At 37.5% G+C, this 16,752-nt stretch overlaps 1 protein-coding gene across 20 annotated transcripts in view; it reads left to right on the forward strand.

The window, feature by feature from the left end:
• The window catches only part of Pphln1 (periphilin 1), a 150,800-nt gene that overhangs the window by 108,180 nt on the left and 25,868 nt on the right, over positions 1-16,752 (forward strand). For 13 of the 20 annotated variants that reach the window (XM_087200203.1, XM_087200205.1, XM_087200206.1 and 10 more), the window contains one exon: positions 13,615-16,051. In XM_087200203.1, the coding sequence (XP_087056329.1) occupies positions 13,615-13,809 (195 nt within the window). In that variant the 3' untranslated portion in view covers positions 13,810-16,051. Of the gene's footprint in view, positions 1-13,614; positions 16,052-16,752 lie in introns of those variants that run through there. The other 7 variants (XM_087200201.1, XM_087200202.1, XM_087200204.1 and 4 more) reach the window with 1 other exon arrangement.

A 16,752-nucleotide genomic window follows, 5' to 3' on the forward strand; every position in this document is an offset into this window, starting at 1 on the left:
AAATTATCCTGTTATTTTAGAAAGGGTTTTCGGAGGCACCACAGTGGTGAAATTGGACTGTGTTCTGCACCCTTAGTGCCTGGCTTCACTCTTTCCACTCTTACCATGCTAGCGTGTGCCTAACCAGCACAGCGCTGCTAGAACACAACAGCCTTCTTCCCACCAGTGCCCCTTCCAGCCTAAGTGTTCCCACTCACAGGCACCAACCTCCTAGGGAGAAAGGCACTTCACAGCATGGTTGCTCTGGCTCCTAAGATCTGACTCAACTAAATCCTTTAATAAAAATAAAGAAGGGAGGGAGGGAGGGATGGAGGGAGGGAGGGAGAGAAGACAGGCAGGCAGGCAGGCAGGCAGGCAAGTAAGTCCTAGCTACTGAACTCTCCCCATGCCCACCAGCATACTGTATCATTTTTAAGTATTTTATCTGCACTCATATCATCAACCTCACTTGTTTTTCTACTTAATTTCCTCAAATTTTTTTTTTTGGTACCAGGGATAGGACTCGGGTCCTTGCACTTGCACAGCAGACGGCGAAACCACTGAGCTAAATCCCTGGCCCAATTTCCTCAAACTTTTGAAGACATATTCCATAAACTTTCTCTTGATCAAGTTTTCTAGATTACTGTAAAGTATTTAAGAAACAGACATTTCTTTCCCCTGCTATTTTTTTTTTCGCAGTGCTAGAGATCAACTCCAGGACCTCGTGTGTGGTTGGCACAATTTCTACAGATGAAATACATGCTCACCCTACCTCTTCTATCATATTGAAGGCAAATTCTTTCTTTCCCTTCTTTTGTAACTATCTCAGATTAAATATATACCTGGGAACAAAACAGATCTTTAATTACCTCTGATTAATTTGAAAATTCTAAAATCAAACATTCCGGCCTTGGCTCAAACTTTGCATTTTGACCATCCTCCTATCCAGTTGATACCATATACAAATTATTTGAGATTAATGAATAAAGCTGTTCAAAGGGGGTTGTCAACAAACACTGTTCCTTGATCAAGTTAACATCATAATTAAACTTATAATAGATTTGGCATTATTAAAATAAGGTTAATTATAGAACATAAATGTTCTGAAATCAATTATAGTTACACTATAAAGTCATTTCAAAACATTGAATGCCAGGCCGGGGATTTAGCTCAGTGCTTCCGCCACCTCCCTGGCAAGCACAAGGTCCCAAGTTCAACCCCCAGTACCAAAATAAAAAGGACTTCATACTGATATAACTCAGTATGAAGACATGAAGTTCAATGCCCAATACCAGGGAGGAAAACAAAGGAAAAAAGGAAATAGAAAAGGTATTATAATGTTATTACTTTCAAATATATTGTTACAACTTTCTTCATATATAAAGGTATACACAGAAGTTTACTGATAGTCTTCTTAGCAAAATGTTTCTTCTACACATTGTATGAAGTGATTGCTAATTCAAATCACAGATCATATTCCAGCTAAGATACCCAATTTCTATTAGATTAACAACAGTCTATTATTTTGTAAGAATCAACTTTCTGAATAGAGAGATAAAGTAACATTTGGTCTAAAATTCTTTTTCTTATGAGACAATCACACCCTAAGAAGAGAGTTAAAATTCACTTAGAAATAACCTGTTCAGAGTCTATTCAGAAAGTTTTCTCCACTAAAACTGAGTACCAAAAGTTTTTAAATACTACTATACAGAGACAAGTTTCAAAATGTCTAAAAATATATTATCTTAAAAAAAAAAAACTAAACAAAAACACACACACATAAGAACCAACAAAACTAATCCAGAAAAGGTACCATTCAAGATGGGACTACTTAAGGAGTCAAAAGAATTGTGTATTACTAACATGAAGCAATAATCAAAATGTAAACATGTAAAACAAAAGGAAAATTTGCCAGTTCTGCCTGTCTCCCATGTGTAGGTGTGACAGGAAAGCTCTAAAAATGTTTTTCCTCACACTGAATCATCTCCAGTGATGCAAGCCAGTGTTTATACCATAGAGCACAATTGGGTAGCAGCTGCATTCCACATTGTTTTTTCTAAATGGCAGTTCAGTTTTGCAGACAAAAGAGGCCATGTTAAACTGGACAACCTGAATAGTACTTTAACAGTCAAATTCCAACTACAGTGTACTATATTTCTGTTCAAAGCAGCGGCAACCATTCTTTTCTTATACTGAACACAATCTGAACCACCCAAATGGAAATCAGGTTAAGAGGCTTTTTTTAGCCTTCAAATCACTATGCACAGACATAATTACAAGTAAAAGCTTCAAATTCAGGCCGGGGATTTAGCTCAGCGGTGCCGCCCCTGCCTTAAAAGTGCAAGGTCTGAGTTCGATGTGTGGAAAGCGGGTCAAATTCAACTTTGCACAGTAAGAATCAACTGCTATGACCCTAGAAAATGAGCCATTTATATCCACAAGTACACCAAAAATTAAACAATACATACAAAAAAACCCATAGGTATAATTTCTTACCATTTTCATGAGAATTAAGATAATACAGTACTTTAGCTCACAGGAGTTTTTTGAAGACTAAATGATAAAACACATAAAAAATATAGGACTTAATACTCAGAAACCACCCAGTCATTCAACAGACATTTGAGGGCCTACTGCGTGTAGAGTCTGTATACAGAGCTCATTTGTTGAACAAAACATGCATTTCTAATTGCAAAAATATAGTAAGATATATAAAAACATCAATGTTCACGAAATTGTGCTAAGTGTAACAGAAGAAAGTAGGTCCAGTGATGGTGGAACTACTTACAGAGAGGACTACGAGAGGAACACAAAACTCTGGGTGGAGAGGCAGAGGACAGACATCAGGCCTCTGGAGCCATGAAGAAAGCTTTGAATTTTACTCTGTGAATAACGAGGAGCCACCATGTTTCAAGCAGAAAAACTAGTATGTTTAACAGATTTACATGTCAAAAAGAAAAATCCTATTCCAGCATTCTACTTGTCTAGGAAAACTGAATTTCAAAGTATTGTGAAGCACTAACCTTTGTTTTAAAATGCTGTTTGTTCCTTTTAGGTGGAAAATTCTAAACTATATCGACTATTTCCTGCTTTGTTTTAAAAAGCTTAAAGAAAAAACCAGTAGGGCATATTTTTCTTTTTTTCCCTCCTTTGAATGTATGAGCTAACTGAGTTAGCAGGTGTAGTTTGATTTTGTGACTTGCCTTTTGGTGTGTGGTACCAGGGATCAATCCCAGGGGTGCACTACTGAGCTACATCCCTGGGTTGGTTGGTTGTTTTTTTGAGACATGGTCTCAAGTGGCGCAGGGGAACTCAAACTTGCGGTCCTCTTGCCTTAGACTCCCTCAGTGCCAGGATTACAGGCACAGGCCACCAGCCCAGCTTGACTCGCTCTTTAATTTTGAACTCTGTAGGACCTAGTTATTTAACCTGAGTATCAGGTCAAATTCTCTGGGATATAACTGAATTAAAGGCTAAAACAAACAAAACTGGCAATATACATACATTTCCCAATAAAATCATCATCATCACCATGTTATCAGTGAGCATCTGATTTACTAACATCCAAAGCATTCTTACTTGGTCAACTGTACTTAAACTAGTTTGCCTTTTCTACTTTTTCTCAAAGGAGATGAAATATGAAAATATATCTTTCAATCTGTTGGATGTCTGATACGGTGATTTCTTATTCTCTAAAATCAAAGAATGAATTCTAAGAACAACAGAGGTTAAGAGTAGGAAAATTTTTATTGAGAAGATTGCTCCTGAGAGGCAGGAGGGGACCCGAATGGGGGACTCCACTTTACAGAGAAGTTTTATAGAGCAAAATGCATGTGGGTACAACGTGGGTTGCAGCTATGATTAACCAATAAAGCATTGCTTAGGTAATAGTGTTTTAATTGTGAAACAAATCGTGCATGGGAAGAACAAAGACTACTTCTAGGAAATAATGGCTCCAGAGGTCTTTGGTCACCCACTGGGGTGACTGATGTCTACCTAGACTTTGTTAGGCCCAGTGTTTGTCTTTTGAGGAAGTGTGCAGGCCTGGCCATTTCATCCTTGCCTTGAGGCCTGGTCTTTAACAGATGTGTGTTTCACTTTTGTCCTGACTCTCTCTCAAAGGGCCTATCCGTATCTGACCTGTAATATTTCTACCTGACTTTGCTGTCCTAAATAGTCTGAGGAGATGACAGTGGTTCAGTATTAAGTGTCCCTCCTTTTATGGTCCAGGTTAAGATTGCATCATTTGGTTTGGTGTGTCCATAAGTGCACAGGTCTGGTTTTCTTTGATAAAACTTAGATGCATCATGTGTCCACATGCCCCTGATTTAATTTGGTAAGTTTACAGGTGGCAGTTTTTTATTAGCAGGATTAATTTATTTTCAGTTTATGCTTTATGATTCTGCTGTGCACCAAAGGGTTGTTTTTTTCCAATAAACTTGGTGTGTATGACATCTGGTTTCTGTCTGTTTGCGTAGACAAGTTACCAAGTTGTTCTGCCTCCAAGTTTGTACTCACAGTGGAACAAACTGCTGCATTATAAAGTGGAGTCTCTCAGGGCACAGCACAGGGGAGAGCTACAAAGCTCACAGCAGAACACAACCTGCTCTGCACTAGAGCTCCTGAAATCCTTTAAATGTTGGAGGTGATAAACATCTTCTGTATATTCCTTAGGTGACTAGTTCCCTGGGCTCCTGGAGAGGGAAAAAGGGCTGAAGGCAGAGTTGATCACTAACGGCCCATGATTTAATCATGCTTCAGTAGCTCAGTACTAGAAGTGCTAGGAAGGTGACGCGGCAGGTGGGGCATGGAAGTGGCGCGCCTCTTCCCTTAACACCTCACCAACTTCCTTCTAGCTATTCCTGGGTTGGACTCTATAGTACATGGGCATGCATGATTAAAGGGCTTTCTGGGAGTCGCCTCCAGCAAATGATCAAACCTGAGCCGGAGTTGTGGGGACCCTTGATGTACAGCTGCTGGAGCAGAAGTTCTGGGGATCTGCAACCAGCATTTGGCTTCAGCAGTGAGGTGCCAGTCTTGTGGGACTGAGCGTATGGGGTTTGAATCTGAATACTAGCTCTCTACCGTGCAGTTGATGTGTGAAGCTGACAGGTGCAAAATCCTGAGTGTTGTGAGTGAGGGTGCAGGAGAGAGGAAAATCAGTTGGGTTTTCCTCACACACACTTCCCTTGGTATCTGAGGGATGTTGATTCCAGGAGCCCTCATGATCCAAAATCCACAAATGTTTAAGTCTCTTATGTAAAATGTCATAGTATCTGTATGTAACCCACACACAGCTTCTGTAAGCTTTAACTCATCTCTAGATTACTTATACCTAATGTGATGTGAATGCCATGTCAATAGTTGTTACTCTGCATTTAGGGAATAATGGCAAGAATAATGTCTGAACATATTCAGTACAGACACATTGTTTTTAACATACACCCTGAAGTATTTTCTTTTTCTTTATTTTTTTTTGGTACTAGGGATTGAACTCGGGATCTTGCACTTTCGAGGCAGGTGGCTGAACCACTGAGCTAAATCCCTGGCCCACCCTGGAGTATTTTAAACCAGCAATTGGTTGACTCCTTGAATGTGGAACCTATGGGGAAGGAGAGCTGGCTAACTGTACATTCTCTCTGTTCACTCATTAATTGTTTGTTTGTTTGTTTGTTTTTGGGGTTTTGAGACAGAGCCTGGCTATGCAACCCAGGCTGGCTTTGAACTCACTAAGTAGCCTAAGCTGGACTTGAACTGGCAACGATTCTCCCAAGTTCTAGGATTGTAGGTGTACACCCTGATGTCTAGCTGCTCATCTTGTTTTTAAATGCATGTCAAAGTATGTTGCAAATCTCAGTATTCTTCACCCCTGAACATGCATGTCATTTCCTAGAGTTTAATATTTGTGGTCTTCCCCTTGCTCTCCTTAGTTTGATACTGGGGATTGAACTCGGGACCTTTTGCTTGTGAGGCAGGCAGCGGAACCACTGAGCTAAATCCCCAGCCCTTTGCTCTCTCTTCTTAAAGAAATAAAATATTACAGATAAAGGTAAAAACCCTATAAGATCTCACCTAATCCCTTCCCTTCTCAGTACTATTGTTCTTTTGTTTATTTGTTTCGCAGTGTTGGGGATTGAACCCAGGACATAGGCATGCTAGGCAAATATTCTGTATGCCCTCAGACCTATCATTTTTATGTATACTTTCGTATTGCTAATATACATACATCCTTAAACTAAATGAGCTGCCATTTTTAAAGTGTACACAAATGGACCTTACTATTCATATATCTTGACAAATTTTTAACCAACATTAATTTGAGATTTGTTCAAATTTTGCTTTTAAACTTTGTGGAGTCTGGTTTTGGTAAATAAAACAGTCTGTAGACTGGAATTGTTTCATTTCTTTTTGTCTATTATGATGGAAAGAATAACCCAAGAAAGGTAAAAAATCATAAGTATTAATCTTTGGTTTGATCTTATAAATTTATACATTTATCTGTATGAAAATTCTACATTGATTGTTAAGGCATTTTGCCTTTACCTACTTTACCATTAATTTTTCAGTTACCCTTTATGTGAATAAGGTACTTTTACCCACGTTGAATATAAATGGTTAAGAGCTAATCCATGTGTTCATAATGTTACTGCTCAAGTTATCAGAGCTCCCAACAAACCATGGGAGGCTGTGTTTAGTAAAGTGGAAAGAGGCTTTATTCAAAGGTAGCTCTCAGGAGAAGCAGAGACTTCATTTCCCCCCCATTCACCATCTCACTGTGTCCAGGTGTGCAAGGGTAAGGGACAGAGGAGAGAGAATACAGTGAGGCAGTAGACGCTCAGGCTTGCTTCATCTCTTCCAGCTCTTTCACTCCCTTTTTCCCTGTGGAAGGACCCCTGACCTCTGGCCTCCTGGTGGCAGTGTCCATACATTCTGTTCCTTCTGGACTGAGGAGAGGAAGAGGGAGCAGTTTGTTTCCTAGACCCGAGGAAGTCCAAAGAGGCAGCTTGACTCTAAAGGCAAAAAAAATCCCCTTTTGCCCTCCTGGTTGCAGCTACACATACCTTAGCAACCAGCAGGCTTCTTTTTAGGAGCTGTGGGTTTATGCGCCAGTGGGCTGCAGCTCTGAGGGGGAGTCTCAGAGATAAGTGTCTGTTAATACATACCAGGAGCAACAGAGATTACAATAGCTTTGACATCTGCATTTTTATAGACCCAAATTAAAGGGTTTAAAATCGTCTCCAGTGTTTAACGTCAGTGTGCTGCCACTTTCCCCCAATCTCATCAACACATTAGGCATTGTTTCCTTATATATGATACCCCAATTGGAGTTTCTTTTTTTAACCTCACGTTTTTATATGCCTCTCATCAAAAGGTTGTAGAACATCTCACAGATACTAATTATATTTCACAACATCCCTTTAAAAGTGGTTAGCTTTTATTTCCTACTTTAATGATTAAATAGTTACAAATATGTATTATTTAATTTACCAGGTCAGTCAACACTTCGCTCTGCATCTTTACTGAAGTTCTTTTCACTCATGCCCTCTCTAATAGCACTACTCAATACAGTTTCTGCAATGCTGAAAATGTTTTATATCTGCATGGGATTTTTAACATAATTTTATTAAAGTATAAATAGTCACAAATTTTATTAAAGTATAAATGGCTACTGTATTGGATATTGCAGCTCTATAATCCAACCAGACTGTTCTTAAGATTAACCATTTGCCTCCTACTTCCTAAATATAGTCAATATATTTTGGTTGTCAGCCTCTTTGATTTCTTCTGGCATTCAAATGACTGTCTTCTTGGTTTACAAACTCTTTCTTCAGCAGCTGTACCTTCATGTCCACCTTTTAGTTTCTCGTGTTGTCTCTTCTGTGCCTAATATTGATAGTTTTAGTTACCACTCATCTCTTTTTGTCTCTTAACATTACTTATTATCTTGAAGCACGCTGTGTCTACTCATTCAGCATTTATGGAATACCTACTTTTTGGGGAAAGAACTCACTCCCTTCAAAAACTCCCATGCTGACAACTGATTAGTGATGGAGATGGATCCCTCCCTTTTCCTGATCTTATTTCTTTCTCCAGAAGCCCAGACTCATATTCAACTTCCTATCGTTGGTTAGTCCTGGCTGTCTCATGGGTGTTTCAAATGATATGCTTAGTACTGAACTTATCTCCACACTCATTACTTTTAAAATACTATATAAAAGTATAAAACCTTCCAACTGTCACTCTTCACATTGTCATGACTGTACTAATTCCATCTTTCTCTAATACAGTATCTCATGTCACATTCATTGTCTTGACTCTCATCTAAGTATTGATTCTTAACCTTTATCTTCCCAGATAGAGCCAGTAGGATCCAGTTCCTCCTTGTAGTTCTTAGTTTGCTAATTTCTCATTTATAGGTTGAGGCTAAACTTGAAAGAAAGCTCTCCATGATGTCCTTTTCAGAGTAAGCGTACTGTGTGCTCTAGTTAGGCCTTGCCAATTAAATTTCCCCAAACACTATTTCCATTTTCTTTTCCATGTTTCCCTAGAGAGAACTTATCAGCTCTAACATCTTTTTTTTTTTTTTTAACATGCCTTGTTTTCTCTAGACAAAGTAAGAATAAGGGGCTAAGGATGTGGCTCAGTTATAGAGTATGTGTTTAGCAGGTGCAAGGCCCTGGGTTCAATCTGCAGTACACACACACCCCACAAGAGCTGTTTTTCGTCTTTCCATCTTTACCACTGTATCTGATACAGAATAAAAGTATCTGATATAACAGGCACCTTTGTGTGCTGTATTATCTCATTTAATCCTTATAACAACATAGTCAAGTAAAAGTACTGAAACTCAGACACAGAATTTAAGAACCTCTCACACTCTTGTTAGTGTGACTCTTTATTTTTAATCAATATATTTAATTTTAAGAGCAATTTTTTTTGGTACCAGGGATTGTACTCGGGACCTTGCGCTTGCGAAGCAGGCGGTGAAGAGCAATGTTTTGTTTGCAGAAAAATTCCAAAAATATAAAGTTCCCGTGTACTTCCTCCGTGAAGTTGCCACTATCATTAACATTTTGCCTGCCTGGTACATTTCTTGCAGTTGATGAACTGGGACTGTTAGATTGTTAACTAAAGTTCATAGTTCACTTTAGGATTGATTCTTTAGCCCTTTTTATTTTTAATTTTAAAACAAGGACTCCTTAAGTTACTGAATTGGCCAGCTTGGGCTTGAATTTATAGTTGTCCTGCCTCAGCCTCTCAGGGTGCTGGGATTACACCGAGTGCCCCCATGGCCCATTTAGAATTCATTGTTTTGTCCTATGGTTCTATGGATATTGATAATTGTATACTGTATCCTTCAGTATCATAGTATAGACTATCATACAGTGTAGTTGGACATGCTAGAAATGTCCTGTTTCCTCTAGTTGTCCTTCTTGCTGCCCTGTATCTTCTAATATGTACATTTAACACTATAAATTTTTCTCTACTGCTTTTATGGTACGCCACAAATTTCTCTTGAGATTTGTTTGACCCTTATACTATTTAGCAGTATGTTTAATCTCTAAATATTTTGGGAGTTTTCAGCTAGTTTTCTGTTGTTAATATTTGATTTAATCCCATTTTTGTCTGAGAGCGTACTTGTAATAAATTTGTTAAGGTGTGTTTTATGGCCCATAGTGATCTGACTTAGTGACTGTTCTAACTGAACTTGCAAAGCATGTATGGGCCTGAATAAGTTTCATTGGATCCAAATGAGAGTGCCTGCAAGGCTGCACTTTCTTTGGAGACTGCAGAGAGAATTTGTTACCTTGCATGAGGCTCCTACTCTCTTGGCTTTATAGCTCCTTCCTCCATCATTCAGGTCATCACTTAACCTTTGGTATATTGCTCCTCTTTTAAAGATTTTCATTACAGTGGTCCACCTAGATAATACAGGATAAACCCCCCCCCCCCGCCCCGGCCCCTTAACATAAATCACATCTGCAAAGTCTTTATGTTCAGTGAAACAAAGTAATCACAGGTTCCAGGGATTAGGATGTGTTCACCTTGGAGGTAGACTTAAGGTATTTATTTGGCTGTACATAATATTAAAGTTAAGATGGAAATTCAGTAAGCCTAATCTTTGGAACCACTTTTCTATTCTTTCTGCCTTTCCTACTGCTATCTAAATGTCTTAGCTGTGCTGTATTTTAATTGTCTGTGTTTACCTCTCTCACTAGGGCATTAGCATTCTGAAGCAGGACATGTAGCATGTGAATCAGATGAGTTCAGATAAATGAAATTATATGAAACGATGAGACATCAACAATTCACATTTGATAGGTAGCCTTGTCTTTAACATACACATTACAGTGTGACTGTAATCACCATTCCTCCAGATTACTCTTCCCAAATTATAATACGTGTTAAATATGATTTATCTAAAATGAAAATTCTCATAACTCACTTTAATTTTGGTTTCTTTTAAGGAGCAAAAGTAGTATATTTGAGAGATTTTATGTCCTTAATAATTGTTTTTTTTGTTGTTTTTCTTTTTGGTACTGGGGATTGAACTCAGGTCCTTGTGCTTGTGCAGCAGGCGGCAAAACTGCTGAGCTAAATCCCCGGCCCTTAATAATTGTTTTAAATACAGAAAATTTGCCATTGTTTGGTTTGGTTTGGTTTGGTTTGGTTTTGTATAGACAGAGTCTCTCTATGTAGTTCAGGCTGATCTTGAACGAACTATGTAGCCCAGCCTGGCCTCGAACTTGTGGCAATCCTCCTGCCTCAGCCTCCTGAGTGCTGGGATTATAGGCCTGTGCCGCCATGCTCGGCTGCCATTGGTTTTGTTTTGCCAGATCTCTTCTAGTCATCTGAAAGCACAATTAATAGTAAAATGCTTTGATGGTTTATTTTATTATCCTGTTTCTTTATTCTTAGAAGTACTTTTTGTGAGAATTTAACACTGGTGACTATAGTAAAGGAGTATGTAAAATCACTTTCAGATAGTGTTTTCATTTTGCTGGTAGATTTACTAAGTTTCTGTGCAGTTACAGACCCCACCCATACTTTAACCTGTTTCCCATTTTGATGAGGTCCAAGTGCAAGAAAAACAGCAACAACAACAAAAAATCTTCCTGTGTGGCCTGTAGATAGCAAATGTGAAGATTATTAATGCACTTCCCAGCTAGGAACCATAAGCAAACAAACACTCCTACAGGTAACTACACCCTTCCTGTTTGGGATTGAGTTTACTGTGGAACAGATTTCGGAAATAGGTTTGTGACAGTTTAGAGTTGTATTTATAAAATGTTAGTGGGTGAGGTCTTCCTTTAACACAAACTATTTCCTGTCTGATGCCCAGCCAGGACATTTTAAAGGCTTTTTAGAACATTTTCCCTCTAGTAGATTGTATTGCTTTTAATAGTTCTGGTAGTTCTTGTCAGCCACTGTACAAAAATTTGTTTCCAGTGAATAATTTTAAAATGACTTTTAGTTGAAATAGGCATAATAAAAACTAAATGTTTGTAGTATCTTGTCAGTAGAGTGACAGTAGCTAACAGTTTAAAGGTATGAAAATTTTATTTTGGTTCTTTAGCATTCAAATCTAGCATTTTTATTTTCTGTAAACAGGCTTAATGAAGAGTTACAGTTTAGGTAAAAAGCAGATTTACATTAAAGAATTTGCAGGTTAATTCACAGTGTAACATTATCCTCATCTAGTACATCTGTTATAAAAAAAGCCTGTAATATTTAGGCCACCCACAAAGTGGTCTGCTGAGGTCTGTGGTAGTAGAATGCCATTATTATGTGGGCTGACTGGTTTGGTAAGGAATTTACCTCCACTAAGACTGAAATATCATGGTTCTGGCTTTCCCCCACAAGGACTGCAGGGCTTGACTTGGTCGCTTTGTTAGCTCAATCGTGGTGTGTTCTTTTGCCTTGGCGTCATATGTAATACGATGTGAATGGTATACTGTTTCTGAAGGTGGTTTATCAGAATACTAATGGCAGTTCTGGGTCATGTAAACTTCAGGATAAACTGGAATAAATGGTTGGTTTAAATTACTGAATTAAATATAATAGCTATTATGAGTAAATCTCATCACTATTTAGAAAGAATGTGTATGTTATTGCTGAGAAGGCAGCTAAGGTTTTTAAATACTATAATTTCTGTGTCATTTGAAGAACTTATCCTTTAAATTTCCTTGGGACTTGTAAATTGTTTTCAGGATCACTAAATTGAATTTCATAAAATTTAGTAGCCTAAAGCTGAGAATCAAAATTAAAATCTTCAAATAGCCATTTTTTAAGCCATCAAAATAAATTTCACAGCCACCACAACTAACAGTGATCATTTGAGGAATGAAAACTGTTGTAAGCCCAGCTGTATCTCAAATTACTGATTTTTTTTTTTGGTACCGGGGATCGAACTTGGGACCTTGTGCAAGGCAGGTGTGGTGCCACTAAGCTAAATCCCCGGCTCAAATTACTGATTTAAGTTTTTTGGGGGATGAATAAAATTTTTTTTAGAGAATAAACAACATTGTTACTGTTATATTTGAAAAATAAAAGTTAATGTAACAGGTTTTTGGGCTGGGGATTTAGCTCAGTGGCAGCATGCCTGCCTCGCAAGCACAACGTCCTGAGTTTGATCCTTGATACCAAAGAAACAAAAAAAAGTTAATGTAACAGGTTTTTAAATCAGATGATTTGTATTTCACATAATGTTTATGGAGATCCAGTGTATTTTTCCTTAAATACCTTAACTATTGAGTCCAAAAAAAGCATAGAAATCTAAAATGAGTTTCGTGACTACAAAGTAAGGAAGTGACATTTAATATGGGAAGAAATATAGTAGTTTGGGACAGGAGGTAAAAATGATAAAAATTATATACACTTTTGAAGTAAAATATATACTTTGAAGTGGAAATACATGCTAAAGGCATATATTGTTTGTCTGTATCACAGGTATATATACGTACAGGTGTGTTTAACATACTGTTTTGATCTTAGCCCTGCCTCAAATGACTTTATTTGTGGTTACATATTTCTAACGGAAAAGGTTTTCCCCCACATAGACACTTAGCATTCTATTTGCTTGCTTATTTCTGTGGTGATGGAGAATGAACCCAGGATCTGTTTGCTAGGCAAGTGCTCTGCCATTGAGCTACACCTTTTAGCCCCTTCAACATTTTTATAATTGCTTGTTTTATAACAGACAATTTTGAATTTGTCATCTGGTCATGATTCAAGCAGAGAATCTAAAGTTAGGGCCTCCAAAACTTTTTTCTTCCAGACAAATAAATGAACAAAGTCGTTCATGTGCCCTGCCTAGCTATTATTCTCACTGCTTCTCTAGCCTGATGTCCTTTAACTAGACGGCCTTGCACAGTGCTAACAAATGCCACGCCATAGCCCGAAGAGCAGTGTCGGCATGTCAGTGTTTTGTACTCACTCAGGTTGGCAGTGAATATCCGAGAGAGGTTTGAACAGCCTCTGGCAGCAAAGGCCATGACATTATCACAGAAATTCATTTGTCTTATTGTGTTTCCCCTTTAGATTTAAGCATTTTAATTCTGTCAACTCAATTAGCTAAATGTTTGACTAATTATTTTTACTCTCAGTTAACCAGAATGTGTTTTACCATTCTAGGTTTACCGACAAGACTGTGAAACTTTTGGGATGGTGGTGAAAATGCTGATTGAAAAAGATCCTTCCCTAGAAAAGTCTATACAGTTTGCACTGAGGCAGAATTTACATGAAATAGGTGAGCGGTGTGTTGAAGAACTCAAGCATTTCATTGCAGAGTATGATACTTCTACTCAAGAGTTCGGAGAACCTTTTTAGTGCTCAGGCAAAAAAATGTTTCTAGATTTTTTTTCCTGGATTGTGTGAATCCTTAATATATGGAATTTTTGTGATGAAGAGAAATATTTTGAGTTTTCAGTATCAAGTAAACATCTAACATAGTCTGTTTAAAATATTTTAATTAGAATTTTTTTCTACAAGTAGGACCTCCTAATCCATATTCATCTTCCACCCCCCAAATGATGGTCAGTTAATTAAGCTTTGAAGAAGCAGTCCCGGAGAGCAGTTTTTTATACTTACTCATGTTCCATAAGCTCCCAAGCCTGTTATTTGTTTGGTCACATGAGTGTAACTTACAGGTTAGAGATCATTCCACTTAAACATTAGTAGTCTTTTTACATTTCATAGTGAGTGATACCATGTGGAAATATTGGAATTCTGAGTTGTGATTTTTATTAACTTGTTGCTTGTTTGTCTTAGGCTTCATTAGTTTTAATATGCTAAACTATACAATTGTAATAATACTGAGTGCTTTGGTATCTTAGAGGATATTTGCTTTGAATGTAATTCTCATTCAGTGATAAAACAGAGCACTTAAAATCTCTGAAAGACATCAGAATAAAATCTTTTTTCTTAGTAAATGAACTTAGTATGTCCCTTCTATTAAAATACTACTAAAGCTCTTAACTCTTCTGACATCTTAGTTTCATGTGTGAGACTAAAAGAGGGGGTAATTTGAGTTGGAAGGTGAGGAGTATTTTAAAGTTGAGATTGTTTGAAAACCTTTTTGATCAATTGAAAAATTTAAAACATGTAAGCGTATTGGAGTTTATTTTTATAAGCCCATATACTCTATCTCAAAAGTAATTAATACAGTGCTTAGAATTAAATCATTTACAGATTTTTTTGTTGTTACTTTGTGATCTTGTGAGTTCTCTGTTCTCCTGACTTTGAGAGGTACATAGTCTTTCCTAATGTTCTTGAAAAAACACAGCAAAATAGGCAGTAAGGGCCAGACATGGTGGTGCATGCCTATAATCCTAGCATTCAGGAGGCTGAAGCCAGGAGGATTATTGTGAGTTCGAAGTCAGCCTGGGCTACATAATGAGTTCAAGGCCAGTCTGAACTATATAGCAAGACCTTGTCTCAAAAAAACCATAAAAAGGTGTGGAGAGCAGTAAGCCCAGCACAGTACCCCTTACCAAGCAGTCTGGGTAAGCAGTCCTTCATGAGTGAGCCATCAAATCATGGGTTAGTTAAGAATCTAACTGGGACCATTGGGACAGTTCATTCATTTCCTAGTCACTTCCAGCATCCTACTGACACTGAGCCAAAATATATAATTTTGTGGCATTAGTTAACAAGGAAACATTAAAAAACATTAGTTTGTCACTGCTACCCAGTTTCTTCTTGTCTTTCCATTTCCACTCTTTTGGCATTATTTTTAGTAGCTTCTTGATACTCTAAAGAGCTATCCCACAGTACAGTAAGATTATATTAAAAGTGGAAATAGCAGTGTGTTTTAATGGACCTTATGCCTCAAAATATGTATTATGCCATTTCGAAAATCTAGAAACTTAATTTAGGGCAACATTTAATTTTTTTAAAGTTTCCTAAGTGAGACCATCTTGAATTTTTATTTTTGCCATTGACATGTACTTATCTTTTATAAAACATAAGGCAAATGAAATCCCATATATTATTTCTGATAGTCTTTCTTATTGTGAAGGAAGACTGTAGGAATAGTCTTTAGAACGGCTTAAGAAGGTATCCCCGATGTGTTTTTTCCCCTATAAATAGTCTAGTCCTGGAATTCAGTTCCTTTAGTCAAGATGTTACAAGTTTAAAAATCTGAAAAATTACCAGAGGAAAAAGAATTACTCACTTTGTTAAAATTTATTAAAAAGTCTTGCTAATATAAGTTTAAATGTAGGTTCAACTGGTAATTTCTTCCGTTCCCTCAAATTACATTCAACATGTATAGCTGTTTATAGCTTGCCTTCAGCATTATTCTGCTAGGCCGGTCAGTGTTAAATCTTTTTTTTCTTAATGTATTTGAAAGCCTGATCTTAGGTAAATTCAGATGTGTACCAGAGTGTGTATTTTGCAAAATGTTCTTGACTGAAGAGATTTATTTGTAAATTATCTGTTGTTTTTGCATATACCCAGTTGATGTGATAAAACTGTCTTTCTATAAAACCTTGATGATCAACTGGGGAAGCAGATATTGTAAAGCTTTTTATGTATTTTGAAAGTGCAAAATAAAGCAACCAAGTTTAAATAGATTGTCTTTTCTCTTGTTTTACCAGGCTTAAGTGTTTTGCTAGCATGTAAACTTTATTGCTCTCTGCTCCAGAATTACTTATTACTTATTTCAGTTACTCAGAAGCATGATAGAAGTTTGAGAATTGATACTATTAACTTTGGTGACTTGAAGAGTTTTGATGATTTAAGGAGTTTTGATGTGAGAAGCAGTTAAACAAGTAAAGGTGGTAGCTGACACAATATTCCTCAATAATTGTGTTATTATGAATCTGTATGTCAAAGAATGGTAGGATTTTAAACCTGTCATCTGTGTAGTACCTCCTGGAGGGCAGGAACCATATTGTCTTACTATCTCCAGTTCTTAGCACAGTTTGGAGCCTTGTAGAAACTCGTATTTGTCAACTTAAAAGTGGCTTCGCAAAGGAAGTGACCCTTGAGCTTTGGAGGAATAGGACTTTTCAGGCAAAGGAGAAATATCAGAAGTCCAGAATGGGCCAGGGATTTAGCTCAGTGGTGTTGCCATCTGCCTCACAAGCGGAAGGTCCCGAGTTCAATCCTTGGTACCAAAAAAAAAAAGTCCAGAAGGATGGAATTACATAGGAAAAGGTATAAGCTTGTGTGACTAAAGTTGGTTAGCAAGGTAATGGAGGAGGAAGGTGATGAAGGAAACCAAAACATTTCCAAAATATCATGGATTCTTGAGCTGAAGGCAATCAA

Source organism: Heterocephalus glaber, unplaced genomic scaffold (assembly GCF_053883595.1).
Source record: "Heterocephalus glaber isolate CG9 unplaced genomic scaffold, H.glaber_assembly_v1.0 deba00001733, whole genome shotgun sequence".
NCBI classification, from domain to species: Eukaryota; Metazoa; Chordata; class Mammalia; order Rodentia; family Bathyergidae; genus Heterocephalus; species Heterocephalus glaber.